The following is a 25,559-nucleotide window of genomic DNA, read 5'->3' as shown; positions in this document are numbered from 1 at the left end:
ACAGCGGAGATTGGAGTATCTGTCCATAGGACCACTTTCAGCCGTACACTCCACAGAGTTGGGCTTTTTGTGTTTGTCAAAAGGCATGTGGGAGACTCCCCAAACATATGGAAGAAGGTACTCTGGTCAGAGACTAAAATTTTGCTTTTTGGCCATCAAGGAAAAAACTCTATGTCTGGCGCAAACCCAACACCTCTCATCACCGCGAGATCATCATCCACACAGTGAAGCATGGTGGTGGCAGCATCATGGTGTGGGGATGTTTTTAATCGGCAGGGACTGGGAAACTGGTCAGAATTGAAGGAATGATGGAAGGCGCTACATACAGGGGAATTCTTGAGGGAAACCTGTTTCAGTCTTCCAGAGATTTGAGGCTGGCACGGGGGTTCACCTTCCAGCAGGACAATGACCCGAAGCATAAAGCAACACTTGAGTGGTTTAAGGGGAAACATTTAAATGTCTTGGAATGGCCTAGTCAAAGCCCAGACCTCTATCCAATTGAGAATCTGTGATATGATGTAAAGATTGCTGTACACCAGCAGAACCCATCCAACTTGAAGGAGCTGGAGCAGTTTTACGTTGAAGAATGGGCAAAAATCTTAGCGGCTAGATCTTCCAAACTTATAGAGACATACCCCAAGAGACTTGCAGCTGTAAATGCTGCAAAGGGTGGCTCTGCAAAGTATTGACTTTGGGGGAGTGAATAGTCATGCACGCTCAAGTTTTCAGCTTTTTTGTCTTATTTCTTGTTTGTTTCACAATATATATATTTTTTTATCTTCAAAGAGGTAGGCATGTTGTGTAAATCAAATGATACAAACCGCCCAAAAATACATTTTAATTTGAGGTTGTACGGCAACAAAATAGGAAAAATGCCAATGGGGGGGTGAATAGCCACTGTACTTCTCCAAATAAAATGTTAAGGTTTTGAAAATCAGGTTAAGAGTCATGTCTTTACTGTTTTGTTAATTTGGTATGCAAATAGTTTTTCTAAAATGTATCTGTAATAGAAGGTTAATCAAAATGATCATTTCTGTGCATGAAGGGTAATTTCTACCTTTATTGCAACTTTTTCACTGTTTCAATAGTGACAAATTTAGTGGTATGGTAAGGAATTCAGGTAAATAGTATTTAAAATATGCAATACAAACAAAGTGTGTGAATAGTATATTACTACCTGACATATGTTGGAAGACGTGTGTGCTGAAATTTTGGGAAAAATAAGATACAAATGCATTATTTTCCAACACCCAGTTTGCACAAAACATTATTCTCCATTGGGGACAAGCTAGCTACAATTTGCTAATATACTTTCTACTGAGCACTACATTACTTGATGTAAATACAAACATGAATTGTGTTATCAGCTAGTAATATTTCCCTCATGGAACTCAGTGGTTAGAGGTGTATGGAGGTTCTGAGTACTTGCTGTTTTTCTTATTGCACCCACCTGGTGTCCCATCTCTACCAGTCCCTGATGGGGAAGAATGGACATCTTTATATCTTTCATTTCATATACTAACTGGCCACCAGACTACAGAAACTAAAGCAATGGAACTGAAGTAATGGAATAGCAATAACTATAATGTTAGCAATGAGAATGTGGCATGAGAGAGAATATGGCTGCTTAGATTTCATTTATATATTTTTTTCCTTAAAAAAAATAAAAACAACAACTGGAACTCTTAAAAAGAGCGGAACCATTGCTCTCCTAATATAACATAGAAGTCTCTCCACACCATCCTCTCCCCCTTTTCTCTTCTCTCTAGTGTCTCCTCTCCCCTCCCCTCTTTTGTCTCCTCAACCACCCCCCTCCTCCCTTCCATTCCACTCCCCTCAATTTTTTTATCTCCTTTCTCTTCTCCTGAAAAAGTAAAAAATTGTGTCTGTAGATGGATAAGTTAGACCTAACCCTTATGCACTTGTAGATATGTTTGGATAGGCGTAAGTATTATGATAATGGCTGATACAACCCTAACCCTTGTTTGATTGGTTAGTCTGTAGACCTAGATTTGTTTTATCTGCTTTGTTGTTTGTTTTTGTTTTTTCACCATTATTTTGTGTGGTGTTTTGTATGTTAGGATGTGTTATGTATTTTTAGATGTGTGTGTGTGTGTTAACTCCCATTGATCTTGTGCCCAGCATCTGTGTTCTCGTGTTTTTCTCCTAAGCCTTCTGTTCTGTGAGAGACAAACCACACCACAATGAGTACATATTCTTTGTCAGGGGCCATATTGTAGAATGGAAATGTTAAATGTCCCGTAGATAATCATATATTAAGAGTTACCTGTCTAACAGAACACAGAGGGTGTTTTTTTAATGGAAGCCTCTCCAACATAATCAAGGTAGAATCAGGAATTCCCCAGGGCAGCTGTCTAGGCCTCTTACTTTTTTCAAACTTTACTAACGACATGCCACTGGCTTTGTGTAAAGCCAGTATGTCTATGTATGTGGATAACTCAACACAAAACACGTCAGCTACTACAGCGACTGAAATGACTGCAACATGTTTTAAAAACAAAACAAAACAATGATTTAACAAGGCAAGTCAGTTAAGAACAAATTCTTATTTACAATGACGGCCTACACCGGCCAAACCCGGACGACGCTGGGCCAATAGTGCGCCACCCTATGGGACTCCCAATCACGGCCGGTTGTGATACAGCCTGGATTCGAACCAGGGTGTCTGTAGTGATGCCTCAAGCACTGAGATGCGGTGCCTTAGATATATTATATTTTGCATTGTAGATATGTGGTGGTGGAGTAGTGACCTGAGTCCACACACTTAATGCGTTGTGAAATATGTTGTGAATGTTATAAATTATTTTATATTTATATTGAGCATGCTTTTTTTATGGATCCCCTTGGCAGCAGCTACTCTTCCTGGGTTCCAGCAAAATTAAGTCAGTTAAACAATGTTTTTGTTTTTTAAATTGTTTAACTGACTTAATTTTGCTGGACCCCAGGAAGAGTAGCTGCTGCCAAGGGGATCCATAATAAATACAATTACAAAACAATCTTTATTTTGATAGCATTCTGGAATAATCTCATTGTCTACAGTATGGGCTGGTTTCCCGGACTCAGATTGCACCTAGTCCTGGACATAAAAAGCATGCTCAATATAAATGTAAAATCATTTATTTGTCCAGGACTAGGCATAAGACAGGAGAGGGCATAAGAGGAGAGGAAGAGGGTGAGGTGGAATGTACAGTATGGGCCAGGCACGTGGTAGAATAATACAAAAGAAGGGGGTTAGTGGGAGCATGCCGATAAAACAGATAAAACCCAGTACACCAGATGAGACAAGCTGACCATGGCCCCATGGCAAATAAACACTACTGTAGTATAAACACTGGAAACTGGGAAAGGGAGATAGAGAGACAATGTGGCTCCGTCCAAACCCACCCCTGAGTGCAACAAGCCATGCACTCAGCACCCGTAATCCAGTCAGCGGTATGAAATTCCAGTTGAGAGTGGGGAGCCGACCAAGCAGAGACAGAAAGGATGGTTTATCAATCCAGTAGTTTTGGACCTGATGACTGTCTGCTTGGCTCTCAGCATTAATGAATTAAGGAACTAACGCCCTGTCCATTTTCAGACTTGTTTGACTGCACTTTAAATCAGGCATTTAAAACACCACCTCGTTATTACACTTACTTAATCAAACATAGCTATTCATATAGTATACATGTGATATTTCTTTAAATTTTGTATTTTAAAACGGGTTGCTTAAAATTGAGCTATATTTAAATTGTATTTTGAAAAAAGACCTAGCTCAAACAGGCACTTTATTACCCACCTCTGGGGTCCTGAGAAGGGACATTGCCGCGGAGGAGTCTGGGATTCTTCCTTTCTAGCCTGGGCTCGTAATCTGCAAACATGGGTACGATCATTTTCCCTTTTTAACGGAACGATTACAAGATATAGTCATATTCCTTACATTGATTTGGAATAAGGATGTCCTCTTACTAACTTCCAGTATAATCGTGGAAAAACGGGCTGTTTTAGGCATATTTTTTACATTTTACGGACAAATAGCGCGAGTTTCGCAACGTGGAGAGGGCCAGTAGCATGGCATGGGGTTCGGCAAGCACTTCCCCTCTCTGCCTTACGTTTCAGTCACCAAGCATTTACGAAGCCTGCTGGCTAGTTACAAAGTGATAGAAAAACAAGTGTTTAGCAGCGAACTGCACCCATTTGACTAATTGGCGAAAATATTTAGCAATGAACTAGCTAAATTGTTAGCTGCTGGATTGTCCGCACTTAACGTTAGTCATATGCGTTAATAAGCTACTGTAACTGGTTGTCTATTCTAGCCAACGTTAGTCAGATTCTCTAGACTCCATTTGTAGGTATGTATCGAACTATGTTTTGTTAGTCGACTTAGTTCACGCCATGATTATAAGTTTACCGTTCTATTTCCCCAGGAAAGTGTCGCGGTCTGCGTACAGCCAGGAAGCTGCGTAACCATCGTCGTGAACAGAGATGGCATGATAAACAGTACAAGAAGGCCCATCTCGGCACTGCCCTGAAGGCTAACCCCTTCGGAGGCGCTTCCCACGCTAAGGGAATCGTACTTGAGAAAGTGTAAGTAGTTAGCTAACGTTACATCACAACGCCCCTAATGAGTGTTCACTAATAACCATGCAAACTTTAATCCAGTGAAAGCTATGTGAATGCTGTATGATCAACTATGTACAGTGCACTGGATGCCATCTTTCATATACTGTCAGTGCGAAGTGTCAAACTCCTCTCCCCAATTCTTCTTACAGAGGTGTTGAAGCTAAGCAGCCCAACTCTGCCATTAGGAAGTGTGTCAGGGTCCAACTCATCAAGAATGGCAAGAAGATCACTGCCTTTGTCCCAAATGATGGTTGCTTGAATTTCATTGAGGTAAGAGTCAAACCCAACATTGCATCCATCTTACCAAAGAACAGTGTACCGGTAACTATTTCTAGGATGTTGTGGATTGCCTCAGAATAAGAAGAGTTCAGAGACAATCATTTTGATATTCAAAGTTGACTGGTGCCTATTGTCTGGTGTTGTCCTGTGTATTTAGTTTGTTTCCTTTGGTCTTTCAGGAAAACGACGAGGTTCTGGTGGCAGGATTCGGTCGTAAGGGACATGCCGTCGGTGATATCCCCGGTGTCCGTTTCAAGGTGGTCAAAGTGGCTAACGTCTCCCTGCTGGCCCTTTACAAAGGCAAGAAGGAGAGACCCAGATCTTAAACAGTTCTTACTGTGAAATCAATAAATTATGTTTTCACAATTTGTCGGTTTGTTGTGCTTTTTGTTTTCCCCCATATACATATTTTAGTTGCAGAGATGGGTAACTGATCCTGAGATGTATGGTGTTTTTTGTATTTTTTCCAAAACTTTGTCTTCTTTAGACCTGGGATACATCCCACTTGTGCACTTGAAAGAACTGGCTGTGACACTGTCCCCAGAGGACTTAAGTTGCCCATCCTTGTACCAGTTTTGTTTGCGCGGCTTCTCTGATTCACTTGTACATGTCCCAAGTTGATGGAAAACTTTTTTAATTTGAAGAACAACAAGTTAATGGTTTTAGGATTTAGGTTGTTAGAAAGCGTTTCTCTTGGCTCGTATGTTTAACGTTGGATCATGCCGATTGCTTTGTGTGGGTTCAGGCATTTGCTGCTACACTTATGCTCCATTGGAAGTTTTATTTATAGCTTGTCAGGAGGGATTGTAATGGTTTGACATCGTTTGGTGTCTTGGTTGTTCATAGAACAGATGCATTTTATACTCCGTCAGTCAAGTTGTCATGTACCCCCTCAGGTAATTTGATGTGCAGTCTCATTTTGATTCATGCCGTGCAGTCGTCGAATTCAGGCATGGCTGCCACAGACGGCTGCCAATTTACCTATTTTGCGTTTCTGTGTTTGATGAGCCAGATGCCTTTTTGATTTTGCTCAACCGTGACTTATATCCCCTTTCTGCACAAACTTGCCAGTTCCTAATTTAGCCACACCTGTCTACATTTATAATTTCTGCAATTTTTAGCTAGGATAAAAGCCTTCCGTCAACTGATTGTGATCTTAATTTTGTTGTGAAGTGCTATAGCAAATATGATTTTAAAGTTGGGAGCATATTGTGTTGGGTGGAACCTTTCACTTTGAGGTTTGTTGAGCTCATAGGACCAGACCATTGAATATGGTAAAGGGGATCTTAGGACATTTTACACAATCATACAAATCCCATCTGTTCCTGCATGTAACAACCTCTCTCCTTTCATCCAAATAATTCATAAGATTACATTTTGATGCGTGATGCCATGACTTGTCTGGACATTATACATTAAGGAGACATGCAGTGTTATCCTGAATGACAAATTAATTGGTATTGGGGTGGAAGAGGATTTGCTGCAGATTAGGGAAGTGACATGGTTGGGAAAATAGACAGGATATGTACAGTTTGAATCAAATGGATCACCCAGACTAGTGGTCTGCTGCTAGAATGACAAGTGAAGAAGTTATTTTTGTACTTGGCCACAGACAACGAACGTGCTGTCAGATGATTTTAATCTGTCATGACAATCGGTACTGTACTTTTTAGACTGATGACTGTACATTGCCACCTAGTGGAGTTGCTGCCAGATACATTGATTCCTTTAACTCAAACCCTTGTTTTGGCATGAATCTCTGCTCTCAGTGGTCAAACCAAGTAACATTGAATTACGGACAAAAACTGACACTAACACATTTCAATATGTGATTGTCATATTTTGTGTAAATCATTTCAAGTGAAACTTGGCTGCTGTATACTTCTTGTAAGGTTATCAGGATCAATGAGACAGGCCATGGTTGCTGCCAAGAGTGATCTTACGGTTCTCTCCTTCACAGCCTTCCTTCAGAGGAGGCAGCGAGGATGATATTGAATTGAATCCCTTCAGAGGTGGTGAGTGTTGAGAGATGGGTGATAGTGACAGGAAACCAGCAGCCACAGCCTGTGCAGGGCAGCAGCCCATCCATCCTCTCCACAGGCCACAGCATTGTGACCAGACAACTGGAATGTCATAGGGAAACAGTTGATTATAGTAACACTCCCTGGGTGATGCTGTGTTTGAGTAATGATGGACAGGTATTACTCAATATTACTCAATTTGTATTTTATGTTTAATTTGTATATTAGGATATTGCATTTAATGTTTTTGAATGTTTAATGCACAAATTTAATCATGGAATTAATAAATGGAACTTGTATTTCATGATTTGAAGCTAAATTGAATGAATATGGTTTCATTATGGTAGATATTGTTTTCATTGTATCAAACCATAATTTCAAAGTTTCATGTATTTAAACATCTCAGATGCATTCAGATTCAGTTTTTAAATTCAGTTCTCTAAATTCAGATTCAAAACCAACATCCAGGTACTTTTCCAGACTTGAAACTTAGAGAAGAACAAATATAAACAAACGCTCTCTGTGGTAAACATAAGCTTCTGGCAGTTTGAAGCCAATGTGGCATGTTAAATTTATTTTCTTCTTATGAATGTGGCTCTAGTGTTTGAACCACTTTTGCTATAAGTTATTGACCCCATTCCTGAAAGCTAATATACTCTGGAACATGGACGTGCTTTCTGTTCTATGATTATCACAGGCTGCATTAGAAGAGTGTCACAAAATTTGACCCACATGAATATATACTGAATTTAAAAAATATAAACACAACATCCAACAATTTCAAAGATTTTACTGAGTTACAGTTCATATAAGGAAATCAGTCAATTGAAATAAATGAATTAGAAATAAAGAAACCGGCAAAGTTTCTGTTTACCACAGTGATTCTGTTCTCCTACTTTCCTTGCTGGCAGGCAAAGGATGTTGACTGGTTTTGAATATGAATTTAGAGAACTGAATTAGAAAACTGAATATATCCAACATTGATCAACTTGAAATTATGGTTTATAAACTTGATACTCATACGATGAATGCAATATCTACCATATTGAACTTGAATATTCAATGCAATTGATAATTTGAAAATTTGTTTAGATTCAGTTTTTTTTAATTAAAAAATATAACATTCAAATTCAATATCCTAATACAAATGTTAAATTATGGAATTCAAATACTATTTCTGTTGGCACTGAGATAGCTAATAATTAACGCCTGCCTCAGACCACTCCTAGAACAGCTAAGTGTGCCGTTAGCTTATTTTTTTTTGCCCTCCCGCGTCACTTTATACACAGAATGTTTCCGCTAAACATAAAATCACATGGTTTATCTGTCTTTATGTGGCCGCTGATAACTTCAGAACAAAATTCTGCAAATACAAAGTTGCCAATGTCTTTGCAAGCGATGTATAAAAATGTGGTTAAACATATGTAGCCTAATATGCGCAATGATGTGCCAAATCGGTGATTTCGTGCATTTTCATTGGGTAAGCGTTATAATAAGCTGCCTCAATATTTGCAGCCATGGGTAGTAATATCTCCAGCAGTTGTAAAATAATTCTTAAATCAAGGAAATATTGAATGGTATGGAAGTCCAGAGAGGACAAATTATATGTATATAAAAAAAAATAGATGGTACATTTCATGCTAGCATCGTGCTTGGAGTTCATTATCAGTTTATACGTTAGAAAGTTAGCCAGCTAAATACTTTGAGCTAAGAGCTGGTGGGACATTTAAGCCCTAAACAATGCCTGACAGGCAACTTCCACCCAGGCTGTATGCCACCCCCAAGACCACAGCCAATCGGCTAGTCTTGTGAGCTAGCTAGCCGTCTGGTTGTTAGCTTGCATAACTGATATGTGTATAATTGTAAGGGACAGAGTGGGTGAGCTTCATTCCTGACAAGCTGATCAGATTAAACATTTTGCCTCAGAGCTTGATCAGATTCAATAGCAGCCTAAGAGGTTGATAAATCAGGATGATGCCTTGTAGGCTGTTTTTATAGGTAAAGCACCTTGCAGGCAGATTAGCAGTCAGTGCATTATGTATATGATCAAGAGTGGGTGTGCTCTATTCATGCCAGGCTGATCAGATTCAATAGCAGCTTCAGAGTCTGATTAGTCAGGGTGCTGTATTGTAGGCTGTCTGCAAGGAGCCTTACACATGAAAGAGCCTACAAGGCTTCTGAGGCTGAAATTGAAACTGATCAGTCTGTCACCCATTGTAAATGTGAATATTATCGACAAAACATGAAGTGTCCCTTATAATTATACACATCAGTTATGCAAGCTGACAACCATCATAGATAACAATCTAGCAAGACTAAGTAGCTAACTAGCTAGCTCATAAGACTTGCCAACTTACTGTGTTGTTCCTTGCATGTGATTGGCTGTGGTCTTGGGTACTACAGCAGCCTGCGAGACCGTGCATGATCAGGGCTTAAATGGCCCATGAGCGCATAGCGATTAACGAATGGCTCCTTGATGAGGTAGGTGGTTATTTTAGGGCTCCGGAGTGGCGCAGCGGTCTAAGGCACTGTATCTCAGTGCTAGAGGCGTAACTACAGACCTTGATTTGATTCCAGGCTGTATCACAACTGGCTGTGATTGGGAGTCCCATAGGACGGAATACGTCGTCCGGGTTTGCCCGGGGTAGGCCATCATTGTAAATAATTAACTGGCTTGTCTAGTTAAATAAAGGTTAAATATTATTTTTTTACAAATTATTGTAGAAATAAATGATGCATGGTACTTTTGTTATTCTCGTGATCTCAATAAAACGTTTATGTTGTGATCGTGATCTCAAAGTAATGAGGGAATAGTTTTTAAAATTATTCATATGTCCTCTCTGGACTTCCCTAGTAAGGAGAAAGCTGATTGAAGAGCAGCACTCCCTTTCTTTAGATCCTATCAGTATCAACACATGCTCAAACGATGCACTTAGCGACCGTTTATTGTCTCTGCATGTTTTGGGAAAGGTGTGTTACATCTTCGGAGGTTGTAGGAAAGAAGCATGTTAAAACACTGGTAAGCCTAAGTTCCATCACTATCGGGAAACCATGCCCATGTATTTATAGCAGGGGAGGTATAAATAGAAGTTGCAACGCATTATTCATGACCGAAATCTACCGACAGCCCGCCACAAGGAGTCGGTAGAGCACGATGAGACAAGGATAACCTGTTTTGAGGCCCACCTGATAAGCTTAAAAAATATAAATTCTGTTCTGCATGTTATTTTGGCATTAATACGTGTCACATATCAGTTTCCCAAACAATGTACACTTTTTACAACTCATTGAGTTCATAAAGCCGCATACAAACATGGTCTCTTTTTTTGCTTTCTTGAGTAAGGCAGCTCCAAAATGCAGATGTTTCAGCCTAGCTCAGTGCTTTCTGTGGTGGTGAGGCAGCCAGCGGTTAATACGGAGCGCAGGGGTTGGTAATGTTCTCTAGTTGCGCTGTGATTGGCTCAGTGTTCTGTCACTCATGGGGACACGACGTCACCGCAAAATCTACGGGTAGAGCTAAAAAAATGTAAGCCCCTTGGGTGCTGCCATAGACTTACATTAGAAGTGCCCATCCAAGAAGGCTCAAGGGGGCCAGAAAAGTTTGAATACATTGGCAATGCTGTCAATCCAGGATGACTTCTGCTGCGTAAAAAAAAGAAGGAAACTCGGGATATGGGAAATCTCAGACTTCAGTGAGTTCAAGACAACTGGGGACTTGGAAGTGCCCATCCAAGAAGGCTCAAGGTCATTTGCCACAGACAAAATTACATCAAATCACGTTATATCTAACTTAGTTTTGATTGAACTGATCATGCCAACATGAATCTTTCAAAATCTTAGCTAGCAAGCTAGACAAGTCATCATAACTAAATCAAGTTGACAATCTACTGGCAAATCCTTATCATATGAAGAGAAAGAAAGAGATAAAACATATCGGTGCGCATCGGCCATTGGACATAAACATCACACAACAAGTTTGAAATCGCAAATTCAACAATGAGTGCTGAGGCGTGACTGCAGCCTTGGGTTCGATCCAAGGCTGTGTCACAGCCGGCCGTGACCGGGAGACCCATGGCCCAGCACAATTGGCCCAGCGTCGTCCGGGTTAGGGGAGGGTTTGGCTGGCCGGGATGTCCTTGTCTCATCGTGCTCAGTGACTCCTTGTGGTGGGCCGGTCGGTGGACTTCGGTCGTCAGTTCGACAGTGTTTCCTCTGGCTTCCGGGTTAAGCGAGCAGTGTATCAAGAAGCAGTGCGGCTTGACTCTCGACCTTCGCCGAGTCCGTAGGGAAATTGCAGCAATGAGACAAGATCGTAACTACCAATTGGATATCACGTGAAAGGGGGTAATGCCATGGGCCAAAAAAATGTGAATACATTGGCAATGCTGTCAATCCAGGATGACTTCTGCCACGTAAAAAAAACTGTAAACTCGGATATGGGAAATCTCAGACTTCAGTGAGTTCAAGACAACTGGGAACTTGGATAAAACTAGCTCCGACTGGGAAAATAATTTTGAATAATAATTTAGATTTTGGTCCTCTTTTGCTGCAAGCTTGGCACACCTGTATTTTGGGAGTTTCTCTCATTCTTTTCTGCAGATCCTCTCAAGCTCTGTCAGGTTAGATGGGGAGCATTGCTTCACAGCCATTTTCAGGTCTCTCCAGAGATGTTCGATCAGGTTCAAGTCTGGGCTCTGGCTGGGCCGCTCAAGGACATTCAGAGACTTGTCCCGAAGCCACTCCTGCGTTGTCTTGGCTGTGTGCTTAGGGTTGTTGTCCTGTTGGAAGGTGAACCTCCGCCCCAGTCTGAGGTCCTGAACGCTCTGGAGTAGGTTTTCTTCAAGGATCTCCCTATACTTTGCTCCGTTCATCTTTGCCTTGATCCTGACTAGTCTCCCAGTCCCTGTCGCTGAAAAACATCCCCACAGCATGATGCTTCCACTACCATGCTTCACCATAGGGATATTGGCAGGTTTCCTCCAGACGTGACGCTTGGCATTCAGGCCAAAGAGTTCAATCTTGGTTTCATCAGACCAGAGAATCTTGTTTCTCATGGTCTGAGAGTCTTATGGTCCCTTTTGTGCAAACTCCATGTGGGCTGTCATGTGCCTTTTACTGAGGAGTGGCTTCCAGGAAGCCTTGGTGGGTTCCAAACTTCTTCCATGTAAGGATGATGGAGGCTACTGTGTTCTTGGGGATCTTCAATGGTGCAGACAATCTTTGGTACCCTTCCTCAGATCTGTGCCTCGGCACAATCCTGTCTCGGAGCTCTACACACAATTCTTTCGACCTCATGGCTTGGTTTTTGCTCTGACATGCACTGTCAACTGTGGGACCTTATAGAGTGGGGCAAAAAAAGTATTTAGTCAGCCACCAATTGTGCAAGTTCTCCCACTTAAAAAGATGAGATTATGTACACTTCATAGGTACACTTCAACTATGAAAGACAAAATGGAGAAAAAAAATCCAGAAAATCACATTGTAGGATTTTTAATGAATTTAGTTGCAAATTATGGTGGAAAATAAGTATTTGGTCACCTACAAACAAGCAAGATTTCTGGCTCTCACAGACCTGTACCTTCTTCTTTAAGAGGCTCCTCTGTCGTCCACTCGTTACCTGTATTAATGGCACCTGTTTAAACTTGTTATCAGTATAAAAGACACCTGTCCACAACCTCAAACAGTCCCACTCCAAACTCCACTATGGCCAAGACCAAAGAGCTGTCAAAGGACACCAGAAACAAAATTGTAAACCTGCACCAGGCTGGGAAGACTGAATCTGCTTGGTTTGAAGAAATCAACTGTGGGAGCAATTATTAGGAAATGGAAGACATACAATGGAAGACATACAAGACCACTGATAATCTCCTTCGATCTGGGGCTCCACGCAAGATCTCACCCCGTGGGATCAAAGTGATCACAAGAAGGGTGAGCAAAAATCCCAGAACCACATGGGGGGACCTAGTGAATGACCTGCAGAGAGCTGGGACCAAAGTAAAAAAGCCTACCATCAGTAACACACTACGCCGCCAGGGACTCAAATCCTGCAGTGCCAGACGTGGCACTGCTTAAGCCAGTACATGTCCAGGCCCGTCGGAAGTTTGCTAGAGAGCATTTGGATGATCCAGAAGAAGATTGGGAGAATGTCATATGGTCAGATGAAACCAAAATATAAGTTTTTGGTAAAAACTCAACTCGTCGTGTTTGGAGGAAAAAGAATGCTTGCATCCAAAGAACACCATACCTACTGTGAAGCATGGGGTTGGAAACATCATGCTTTGGGGCTGTTTTTCTGCAAAGGGACCAGGACGACTGATCCGTGTAAAGGAAAGAATGAATGGGGCCATGTATTGTGAGATTTTGAGTGAAAACCTCCTTCCATCAGCAAGGGCATTGAAGATGAAACGTGGCTGGGTCTTTCAGCATGACAATGATCCCAAACACACCGCCCGGGCAACGAAGGAGTGGCTTCGTAAGAAGCATTTCAAGGTCCTGGAGTGGCCTAGCCAGTCTCCAGATCTCAACCCCATAGAAAATCTTTGGAGGGAGTTGAAAGTCCGTGTTGCCCAGCAACAGCCCCAAAACATCACTGCTCTAGAGGAGATCTGCATGGAGGAATGGGCCAAAATATCAGCAACAGTGTGTGAAAACCTTGTGAAGACTTACAGAAAACGTTTGACCTCTGTCATTGCCAACAAAGGGTATATAACAAAGTATTGAGATAAACTTTTGTTATTGACCAAATACTTATTTTCCACCATCATTTGCAAATAAATTCATTAAAAATCCTACAATGTGATTTTCTGGATTTTTTTTCTCATTTTGTCTGTCATATTTGAAGTGTACCTATGATGAAAATTACAGGCCTCTCTCATCTTTTTAAGTGGGAGAACTTGCACAATTGGTGGCAGACTAAATACTTTTGTGCCCCACTGTATAGACAGGTGTGAGCCTTTCCAAATCTTGTCCAAACAATTAAATGTACCACAGGTGGACTCCAATCAAGTTGTAGAAACATCTCAAGGTTGATCAATGGAAACAGGATACACCTGAGCTCAATTTTTGATTCTCATAGCAAAGGGTTTGAATACTTACGTAAATAAGGTATTTCTGTTTTTGCTTTGTCTTTATGGAGTATTGTTTGTAGATTTCTGAGGATTTTCTTTCATTTATAACACATTTTAGAATAAGACTGTAACGTAACAAAATGTGGAAAAAGTAAAGGGGTCGGAATACTTTCCGAAAGCAATGTATATTATTTGAATTTTTTGTATATTTAAGTATGCTTTAGTATATTTTTAATAAATTAAAATATATATATTTTTTCCCTCGCTTGGGCAGATATATGTCTCATTATAATCTCGGAAATGTACGGATAGTTCCTTGGACTTCATGGTATAGTTTCTGCTCTGACATGCACTTCTTCGGTGGAGTTTAACCGGCAGTTGGCATCCAATATGTTGCATTAGCGCCCCCAACTGAACTATAGAATAAATCCGTTACACTTTGTGATACAAAATGGGAAAAGGGAAAAACAAAATAAAAATATTTAATCACCCTACCAACTAACCCTACACTCATTAAAACCTACAAACCTTTTCCACTACTTAATCCTATCTGAACCTACCCCAGGCCAATGACCTGAGAGGATGGGACACTACCCCTCAACACATCCTGTTACTCTGACCCTGGCCACCTCAACCTGCCCCTCTCACACCGGACACCTCCAATCTCCAGCAACATGGGCACCCCTACAGTTAACACACAACTTTTTCCACCAAAACGACACATTCCTCTGTCCCATGTCCTCCTGCACACTTCCCGCATCTTGAAATCTCCCTCCTACACACTGCTGCCCATAAACGTGACACCAATAACACTGCAGTGTATTCGGTACAAAAGCTCTAACAGCATAACTCATGTATCCTAACATGACTTTGCCAGGTAAAGACTCTGAATCAAAGCTTGAGAGAACAGACTGCCTTTAACATGTTCTTACCTCTTTGTTGATTGATATTCATTGAATTTTAAAACGGAGAATGTGTCAAACACAGCCATTTGCAGAAATATAAAAAGGTAGATGGTTAATCATAAAATGTAACAATCTCCTCAGTTTAACAGCACCTGCTGTTGTCTCAAATTCAAATTTTTCAGTTGGGCAATTAGGTTCCTGCAAGAACCTGCACAATCTAAGGAGGTTCCTCAATGAATCTCACCTCATATTTTTTTATTTTACTAGGCAAGTCAGTTAAGATTAAATTCTTATTTTCAATGAAGGCCTAGGTTAACTGCCTTGTTCAGGGGCAGAATGACAGATTTTTACCTTGTTAGCTCAGGGATTCGATCTTGCAACCTTTCAGTTACTAGTCCAACGCTCTAACCACTAGGCTACCTGCCACCCGTGGTTCTTGAAATAAACTTTTGGGGGCATTTTTCAGTGCCAAGAACCATAAGGTTCTTCGAGGAACTTGGCGGATCTTAGAAGAACCCTTGTTGAACCCCACATTTTTTTTGTGTACTGACAACAGATCAGCTCCTAGAGAGATGTTACCACTTACGGGTAGGCACGTTAGGCTACACATCATTAAATATATTGAGACAAATTACAGACAGTAGCCTACAAGTAGCAAAATAGAACTCAATAGATTGAACATGAACTGTATTTCAATATGATTGAAATAGGCCTGTAGCCTACTGTTTATATTTTAATGCAATCATCTCGGTTTTCTCGAACTGAGTTGTAAACAGTATTACAATTGTTGACATTATACTGCAAAAACAGGACTCGGGCTGGTCTTCATACTGTACTGTATAGCAATGCTATGAACTTGTCACTGTGAATTAATTTGCTATTGTATGTACTGTTTTTGTCCCTTGAAATACATTTTAAAAACGAATGACGATGTGATATTGATTGTAATTCAACATGTTTGCTCTTATCCCTTATCTCACCTCATTTGCACACATTGTATATAGACTTATTGTTCTACTGTATTATTGACTGTATGTTTGTTTTACTCCATGTGTAACTCTGTGTCGTTGTATGTGTCGAACTGCTTTGCTTTATCTTGTCCAGGTCGCAGTTGTAAATGAGAACTTGTTCTCAACTTGCCTACCTGGTTAAATAAAGGTTAAATAAAATAAATAAAAAAGACAGGGTCCAGCAGTTGTTTTTAGAGCTCCAACAAAGAAAGAAAATATTAAAAGAAACAACAACAATGTTCTAGTGTCTTTTCTGCCTTTCTTAATGCACCCTTGACAACAATGACCTGCTTTACCAATTCATTATTGTACTTTAGACGAGCATCCATAGTTTTTGGATAGTTTGACATATACTAAGCCATTCCCCACACAGGACTTCTATTTATTATTATTATTTATTTCCACAGTGTGACGGCATAGACCGCACAGAGCCTGATTGGCTGACTATCCTTTAGTTGTTCAAAATGGCTGATGTGGCGTTTGCTATGAGGACAAAAAGGGCAGCTTTGCAGAAAAACTAGCAGTTGTTCAATCTTCCCGGGGTAACAGTTGGGATAGTGGGACAATTTGGAGTACAATGCATTTCTCATCCTGAGATTAAGGTACATTTTCCAAGCCATATCTAGTGCTGGCCCCGTGATGTCTTGAGCTACACAGTCATGCTGTCAGTGCAGTTCAGTGTTAAGCATTACAGTAGGGTAGGAATCGTCTGGCATGCATTACCCTTATGAACCTTCAGATGCATTTTAGACCTAGACAGAAACTTTTTTTGTGTGCATATATGACCTGATTAAATCATGTTGATGTGCTTCCTGAGATGTTATAATACAGTACTTCTCCACATGTGGTAATCTGTGCAGATTAGGATTGTGACTTTTTCTTCCACAGTCAAAGTATGTCAAGACCTTCTCTGCCATAAGAAAAGGCGAATATTAAATAGGCCTATTAGTCCAGCAGATAAGAACCAAATAAACCTAAAATCATGCATTTTATGATAAAATTATCAAACTTGGTACACTCATATATTTTTATGATTTGAGGCAGTCTGGGAAGCCTTTAAGTCAACCAGGGTGGCCATTTTAATAAAATGGCTGCCATTTGTATTTTCATTTATTAAGGATCCCCATTAGCTGCTGCCAAGGCAGCAGCTACTCTTCCTGGGAGTCAAACACATTAAGGCACTTACATTACATATAAAACAAAAGTATCACATTTTAGGGAAGACCCAGATGCAGACAGTGTCAAAGTAACAAAAGTTTATTACAAGAACAGGGGGCAGGCAAAACGACAGGTCAAGGGCAGGCAGAGGTCAGTAACCCAGATTAGAGTTCAAAAGGTACTGAACAATGGGCAGTCTCAGGGTCAGGGCTGACAGAATGGACAAAACTGGAAAAACTAGAAAACAGGAACTATAGAAAAGACAGGAGCAAGGGGAAAAACACTGGTAGGCTTGATGAATAAAACGAACTGGAAACAGACAAACAGAGAACACAGGTATAAGTACACAGGGGATAATGAGAGGAGATGGGAGACACCTGGTGGGGGTAGAGACAAGCACGAAGACAGGTGAAACAGATCAGGGTGTGACAAAAATATAAAACAGTACATCATATAGCAGTATTACACCCCTACATATATACATTACAACATGTATTGTGTATATATAGGCTTTACTCAAAGCCAGGGGCTTGTCGATAATAAAGATGGAAAAAAGTAAGGGGCCTAAACAGCTGCTATGGGGAATTTCTGATTCTACCTGGATTATGTTGAAGAGGCTTCCGTTAACCATTTGACGCATAAATTCTAAATATTCATAATGGCATGAGTTCTTTTTGCACGCGGTACCAGAATTATATGCTGCTGTTCTAGAATTTGATTGCTGCATTTTGCTGCTATTCTCTACACCCCTCATTGTATCAATACCGCAATGTCTGCTTCCTGAGGCTTCATAAAACATTCTTCCTATAGTAGTAGCAGTGACTATCTACAGTAGTATTGATAATTTTATAATTATTATTATCATCTATATTACATGTATTAACATCTGAAAGAGGCTTTGGTATTAACCTGTCTGAGGGGCTGCATGTGTGAGATAGGGCGGTACACTAGTGGCATACAAAAAGTGCGAGGGAAAGGCTGGCATCCTAAATACTTTTTCTTCATTTTGAAAAATATATTTCATTTATCACCACTGGACGTGTAGCCTACAGATGCCTGACTCATCACCAATCAAGGAAGATTTCTAATCAAATGCGGAGAGTATTATGGCTTGGATAGGTTTTAGCCTGGTCGAGGCAGAGGATAATGAGAACAGGGGGGTTGGACAAAGTCCTGTAAGCAACAAAGTGAGGTAGTTTGTGCGTGCGATCAGATTGAATGGTGTGCGAGTGTAATCAGCTATATTGTGTGCAGAGACTGTGTCATGAGTAAAGCGAGTTTGTAGATATAATTGGTTATCATAAACTATGGAGCTAGACAGGATTATCTAAGTTTATACAGGCTGAATGTTACGTGGGCGGACCAGTTATCGCTCTCCTTCCAAAACGTGGTTACATATATAAACTTCAAGTATTACTAACTATACAATACATTCCTAGGAAAAGTCTATGTAAATTAACAAACAAAATCGTACTCTTCGGTCTACAGTAGTCTACAGATTAGGCTAAAGTTTGTTGTCTAGGGAAAATGTTATTTGATTGAAATAATCTAATCATATTTTCCCTAGCCAAAAACCATTTGGCCAAATGATAAAACATAATTGCTAGAATGCATTAGAAATCAAGTAATACATACTTTTCTTTTTCATTTCAGAAATGTAGCCCAGGAGTCCATTTCCAGGGGTGTTATTTTTATTCAGCTTTTAAACTTCTCCTGTGTTTGCCTCTCATTTATTGATAAATCCCCCATCATAGTAATTTTAACAAGGCTAATCTGAAAACAAGACTCCCCAAATTTTATCAGCATATCGATTGCGCAACCAGGGGTGGAAAGACCTTGGATCATTGTTACTCTAACTTCCGCGACGCATATAAGGCCCTGCCCCGCCCCCCTTTCGGAAAAGCTGACCACGACTCCATTTTGTTGATCCCTGCCTACAGACAGAAACTAAAACAAGAGGCTCCCACGCTGAGGTCTGTCCAACGCTGGTCCGACCAAGCTGACTCCACACTCCAAGACTGCTTCCATCACGTGGACTGGGACATGTTTCGTATTGCGTCAGACAACAACATTGACGAATACGCTGATTCGGTGTGCGAGTTCATTAGAACGTGCGTTGAAGATGTCGTTCCCATAGCAACGATTAAAACATTCCCTAACCAGAAACCGTGGATTGATGGCAGCATTCGCGTGAAACTGAAAGCGCGAACCACTGCTTTTAATCAGGGCAAGGTGTCTGGTAACATGACCGAATACAAACAGTGCAGCTATTCCCTCCGCAAGGCTATCAAACAAGCTAAGCGTCAGTACAGAGACAAAGTAGAATCTCAATTCAACGGCTCAGATACAAGAGGCATGTGGCAGGGTCTACAGTCAATCACGGACTACAGGAAGAAATCCAGCCCAGTCACGGACCAGGATGTCCTGCTCCCAGGCAGACTAAATAACTTTTTTGCCCGCTTTGAGGACAATACAGTGCCACTGACACGGCCTGCAACGAAAACTTGCGGTCTCTCCTTCACTGCAGCCGAGGTGAGTAAGACATTTAAACGTGTTAACCCTCGCAAGGCTGCAGGCCCAGACGGCATCCCCAGCCGCGCCCTCAGAGCATGCGCAGACCAGCTGGCCGGTGTGTTTACGGACATATTCAATCAATCCCTATACCAGTCTGCTGTTCCCACATGCTTCAAGAGGGCCACCATTGTTCCTGTTCCCAAGAAAGATAAGGTAACTGAGCTAAACGACTACCGCCCCGTAGCACTCACTTCCGTCATCATGAAGTGCTTTGAGAGACTAGTCAAGGACCATATCACCTCCACCCTACCTGACACCCTAGACCCACTCCAATTTGCTTACCGCCCAAATAGGTCCACAGACGATGCAATCTCAACCACACTGCACACTGCCCTAACCCATCTGGACAAGAGGAATACCTATGTGAGAATGCTGTTCATTGACTACAGCTCGGCATTCAACACCATAGTACCCTCCAAGCTCGTCATCAAGCTCGAGACCCTGGGTCTCGACCCCGCCCTGTGCAACTGGGTACTGGACTTCCTGACGGGCCGCCCCCAGGTGGTGAGGGTAGGCAACAACATCTCCTCCCCGCTGATCCTCAACACTGGGGCCCCACAAGGGTGCGTTCTGAGCCCTCTCCTGTACTCCCTGTTCACCCACGACTGCGTGGCCACGCACGCCTCCAACTCAATCATCAAGTTTGCGGACGACACAACAGTGGTAGGCTTGATTACCAACAACGACGAGACGGCCTACAGGGAGGAGGTGAGGGCCCTCGGAGTGTGGTGTCAGGAAAATAACCTCACACTCAACGTCAACAAAACTAAGGAGATGATTGTGGACTTCAGGAAACAGCAGAGGGAACACCCCCCTATCCACATCGATGGAACAGTAGTGGAGAGGGTAGCAAGTTTTAAGTTCCTCGGCATACACATCACAGACAAACTGAATTGGTCCACTCACACAGACAGCATTGTGAAGAAGGCGCAGCAGCGCCTCTTCAACCTCAGGAGGCTGAAGAAATTCGACTTGTCACCAAAAGCACTCACAAACTTCTACAGATGCACAATCGAGAGCATCCTGGCGGGCTGTATCACCGCCTGGTACGGCAACTGCTCCGCCCTCAACCGTAAGGCTCTCCAGAGGGTAGTGAGGTCTGCACAACGCATCACCGGGGGCAAACTACCTGCCCTCCAGGACACCTACACCACCCGATGTCACAGGAAGGCCATAAAGATCATCAAGGACATCAACCTCCCGAGCCACTGCCTGTTCACCCCGCTATCATCCAGAAGGCGAGGTCAGTACAGGTGCATCAAAGCTGGGACCGAGAGACTGAAAAACAGCTTCTATCTCAAGGCTATCAGACTGTTAAACAGCCACCACTAACATTGAGTGGCTGCTGCCAACACACTGACACTGACTCAACTCCAGCCACTTTAATAATGGGAATTGATGGGAAATGATGTAAATATATCACTAGCCACTTTAAACAATGCTACCTTATATAATGTTACTTACCCTACATTATTCATCTCATATGCATATGTATATACTGTACTCTATATCATCGACTGTATCCTTATGTAATACATGTATCACTAGCCACTTTAACTATGCCACTTTGTTTACATACTCATCTCATATGTATATACTGTACTCGATACAATCTACTGTATCTGCCTATGCTGCTCTGTACCATCACTCATTCATATATCCTTATGTACATATTCTTTATCCCCTCACACTGTGTACAAGACAGTAGTTTGGAATTGTTAGTTAGATTACTTGTTGGTTATTACTGCATTGTCGGAACTAGAAGCACAAGCATTTCGCTACACTCGCATTAACATCTGCTAACCATGTGTATGTGACAAATAAAATTTGATTTGATTTGATATTTCCTCCATCATATCCCCCCACGATACCTTCCCCCATTTCCAGCCCTCATGCACCTGAAATGACCCCCCCCCCCCCCCCCCCCCCCCCTAGATTTGTAATATGTTGAAAAGTGGCCAAACTAAATTGATATTTTCTGGGCAATGAGCGGAGCCATCTTTGACTTTGTTTATTTGCCTCTTATGTTGGTTCAAAACAACTTGGAATTCTGAAAAATACAAGTTAAATTCATCAGTGATCTTCAGATCGGCAAGTTGGAGCTCTAGAAAGAGCCCAGAGTTGGAATTCCGATTTGGATTACCGTTCAAATCTATGTTTTCCAGTCTGAGCTCATTTTTTTTCCAGAGATCACAGTTGTTTTGAAATCACTGAAGTCTGAGATTTCCGAGCTTCCAGTTGTTCTGAATGCGGCATTACATTAGTCCCTTTACATTTAGTCCCTTGTGCTCACCAGATATGTGGTATATTGTAAACTAGTCTAGCTATTAGGTTGCAAACTTATGTTTTGTTTTTTTGTCAGTGCAACTTGTTATTTAGACTGGTTTATGGAATGAGTTTGGCTGTGGATGTGTTCCGTGTGATGCTTAGATGATGAAGTTCGTGTTTATTTTTCACAATAAAAGGTCAAATTGAGGAATAAAAGATAAAGACCTTTATTTTCCATCAGTACAATAAAAATATTTAGATGCTGTTCAGACAACAATGGTGTTTAGACTCCTTTGTTGTGTCATACGTTCTGTTGCTACTGTTCCAATCACATATTTGAGATCGTAAGCTGCAGGGACCACTCAAAAATGATCACAAATATGTGATTGCATGTGTCAAATGGTTAAAGAAAACCCTCTGTGTTCTGTTAGACAGGTAACTCTTTATCCACAATATAGGAGTGGGTGTAAAGCCATAACACATAAGTTTTTCCAGCAGCAGAATATGATCGATAATATCAAAAGCCGCACTGAAATAAAAAAACATAGCCCCCAATTTTTTTTATCATCAATTTCTCTCAGCCAATCATCAATAATTTGTGTAAGTGCTGTGCTTGTTGAATGTCCTTCCCTAGAAGCGTGCTGAAAGTCTGTTTGTTTGTCAATTTGTTTACTGTAAAATAGCAGGCTTTCCTGTTAGAAGGAAATACGGTAAAATCATTCCAAACAATATCAAAATGACCTTGTAATGTTATCTACCCACCAAATAAAACCCACAGATATTATAGACAATAATCCTGATCATAAAGTACTTTTAAGATCTTCATGGGGGTCATATTAAAGGTCTTTTTGACCATAATCCAGAGGCTACACAATTGTTGGGGGAACTTTGTGATAGAGCATCACATTTCACACACAGCTAGGGCATGTCGAAAGATGTATATTTGGCTATAGTGTCATTGCAGATTTTGTCCATTACCACCCTGGCGGCCATTTGGGGTTTCCACTAAATAGCACAGCCACAAAGTCAAAATTTATGAAAACAAAGATGAGCTTTTTGGTCTTAATTTAAGGTTAGGCGTAAGGTTAGCAGTGTGGTTAAGGTTAGAGTTACATGCTGACCACACTGGCTCTGTTGCGTGCGCGAGCATTGAAAATAAATGTACACATACATGTTATTCAATCATTTCATCCAAACTGCTCATGCGCGTCAACAAGCGCTGCAAGTCCCGTATCTCCCATCTCCTCATTGGTTTTTAGGAGCATATACCGACGTGGCTGATTGTAAGATGAATGAGGTCCACACCCCAGTCCAGTTGGTTGCAGTAATGCACCTTAAAGTTGATTGCAAACAGCCATATAAATCCACAGAAGAAGAAGACTGAACCAGGAGAGATTGCTAGAAACTGACTGCTTTCCCTTTTACTTGTAGATTAATTGTTAGAGTAGAGAACACAACTTGTGTGACAAAATGGATCGATATTCTACAAAGATCCAGCAAAAACAAGGACCTTGTATATTTCAGGTAAAATAACAACCCAATGTTTATATTGCAGGACAAATTAGCTAGCAACTGCGAGCTTGCTAGCTAAATGTCCATGAACGTTTTATATGTGTTTCTGTGTCTGGTGTGGATGGACAAAATCAACATGAGCTCGATGGTGCACTCGTGTGGTCAGTGTACTCAGCATGTTAGGTTTAAAATGACATTTTAAATAGATACATTTTAGAAATAGGCAGGGTTTATGACATTGTGGCTATGGTAACTAGTGACAACCACTGTATGGGAACATATTGGACACGATTCCCATGGCCATATCTCTCTCTGTGCAGCAAACACTGGACAAGCCAGAAGCTACACAGTTTGAAACTATTTTAAGGCAGACTGACAAACCTCAAGTTGATTTCCAAATTGTATAAAGGGTTGATAGAGGATTTTCCCGATGACACAAAACATGTCAAACAAAAATGTGAGGAAGACCTGGGAGACATTACTGATGATGATGAATGGATACAGATATGTTTGAATGCCTAGCCATGTTCATATAATCTCAGACATAAATGACTGTAGTTTAATACCATTCATAGAACGTACTATTTGACTATGAAACTGAATATCAAGCACTCAGAAATGTAATTCCTCTGCTGGAGGTGTAAAACACAAAAGGGGACATACAGTGCATTTGGAAAGTATTCAGACCCTTTTACTTTTTCCACATTTTATTACGTTTGCCTTTTCTAAAATTGATTAAATAAATATTGTTCCTCCTCAATCTGCACAAAATACCCCGTTAAAACATGATTTTATAAATGTTTGCAAATGTATTAAAAATTAAAAACAGAAATACCTTATTTACATAAGTATTCAGAACCTTTGCAATGAGACTCTAAATTGAGCTCAGGTACATCCTGTTTCCATTGATCATCCTTGATGTTTCTACAACTTGATTGGAGTCCACCTGTGGTAAATTCAATTCATTGGACATGATTTGGAAAGGCACACACCTGTCTATATAAGGTCCCACAGTTGACAGTGCATGTCAGAGCAAAAAACAAGCCATGAGGTCAAAATAATTATCCGTAGAGCTCCGAGACAGGATTGTGTCGAGGAACAGATCTGGAGAAGGGACACCAAAACAGAAGGTCCCAAGAACACAGTGGCCTCCACCATTCTTAAATAGAAGAAGTTTGGAACAACCATGACTCTTCCTAGAGCTGGCTGGCCGCCCGGGCCAAACTGAGCAATCGGGGTAGCAAGGCCTTGGTCAGGAAGTTGACCAAGAACCCGATGGTCACTCTGAAGGAGCTCCAGAATTCATCTGTGGCGATGGGAGAATCTTCCAGAAGGACATCCATCTCTGCAGCACTCCAACAATCAGGCCTTTATGGTAGAGTGGCCAGACGGAAGCCACTCCTTCGTAAAAAGGCACATGACAGCCCGCTTGGAGTTTGCCAAAACAAGATTCTCTGGTCCAATGAAACCAAGATCAAACTCTTTGACCTGTATGCCAAGCGTCACATCTGGAGGAAACCTGGCACCATCCCTACGGTGAAGCATAGTTGTGGCAGCATCATGCTGTGGGGATGTTTTTCAGCGGCAGGGACTGGGAGACTAGTCAGGATCGAGGGAAAGATGACAGTACAGAGAGGTCCTTGATGAAACTTGCTCCAGAATGCTCAGGACCTCAGGCTGGGGCGGCGGTTCACCTTCCAACAGGACAATGACACCAAGCACACAGCCAAGACAACACAGGAGTGGCTTTGGGACAAGTCTCTGAATGTCCTTGAATGGCCCAGCCAGAGCCCAGAGTTGAACCCGATTTGAATATCTCTGGAGAGACTTGAAAATAACTGTGCAGCGATGCTTCCCATCCAACCTGACAGAGCTTGAGAGGATCTGCAGAGAACAATGGGAAAAACTCCCCAAATACAGGTGTGCCAATCTTGTAGCGTCATACCCAAGAAGACTCGAGGCTGTAATCACTGCCAAATGTGCTTCAACAAAGTACTGAGTAAAGGATCTGAATACATATTTCAGCGTTTTATTTTCAATAAACTTTTTTTTTTTTAAATTTGCATTATGGGGTATTGTGTTTATATTGATGAGGGGTAATAAACATTTAATCAATTGTACAGTAAGGCTGTAACGTGACAA

At 41.3% G+C, this 25,559-nt stretch overlaps 1 protein-coding gene across 1 annotated transcript; it reads left to right on the top strand.

Annotated features, from left to right (window-relative positions):
* The first annotated feature begins 3,816 nt into the window (after positions 1 to 3,816).
* On the top strand, positions 3,817 to 5,270 carry LOC139414210 (small ribosomal subunit protein uS12). The gene is made up of 4 exons (XM_071162100.1): positions 3,817 to 3,883; positions 4,428 to 4,587; positions 4,773 to 4,893; positions 5,082 to 5,270. The coding sequence occupies exons 1-4, from the start codon at positions 3,880 to 3,882 to the stop codon at positions 5,226 to 5,228; spliced, it is 432 nt and encodes a 143-aa protein (XP_071018201.1). The 5' UTR covers positions 3,817 to 3,879; the 3' UTR covers positions 5,229 to 5,270.
* Positions 5,271 to 25,559: the final 20,289 nt, after the last annotated feature.

Source organism: Oncorhynchus clarkii, chromosome 7 (genome assembly GCF_045791955.1).
Source record: "Oncorhynchus clarkii lewisi isolate Uvic-CL-2024 chromosome 7, UVic_Ocla_1.0, whole genome shotgun sequence".
NCBI classification, from domain to species: domain Eukaryota; kingdom Metazoa; phylum Chordata; class Actinopteri; order Salmoniformes; family Salmonidae; genus Oncorhynchus; species Oncorhynchus clarkii.
This window is presented reverse-complemented; position numbering and strand designations above follow the sequence as displayed.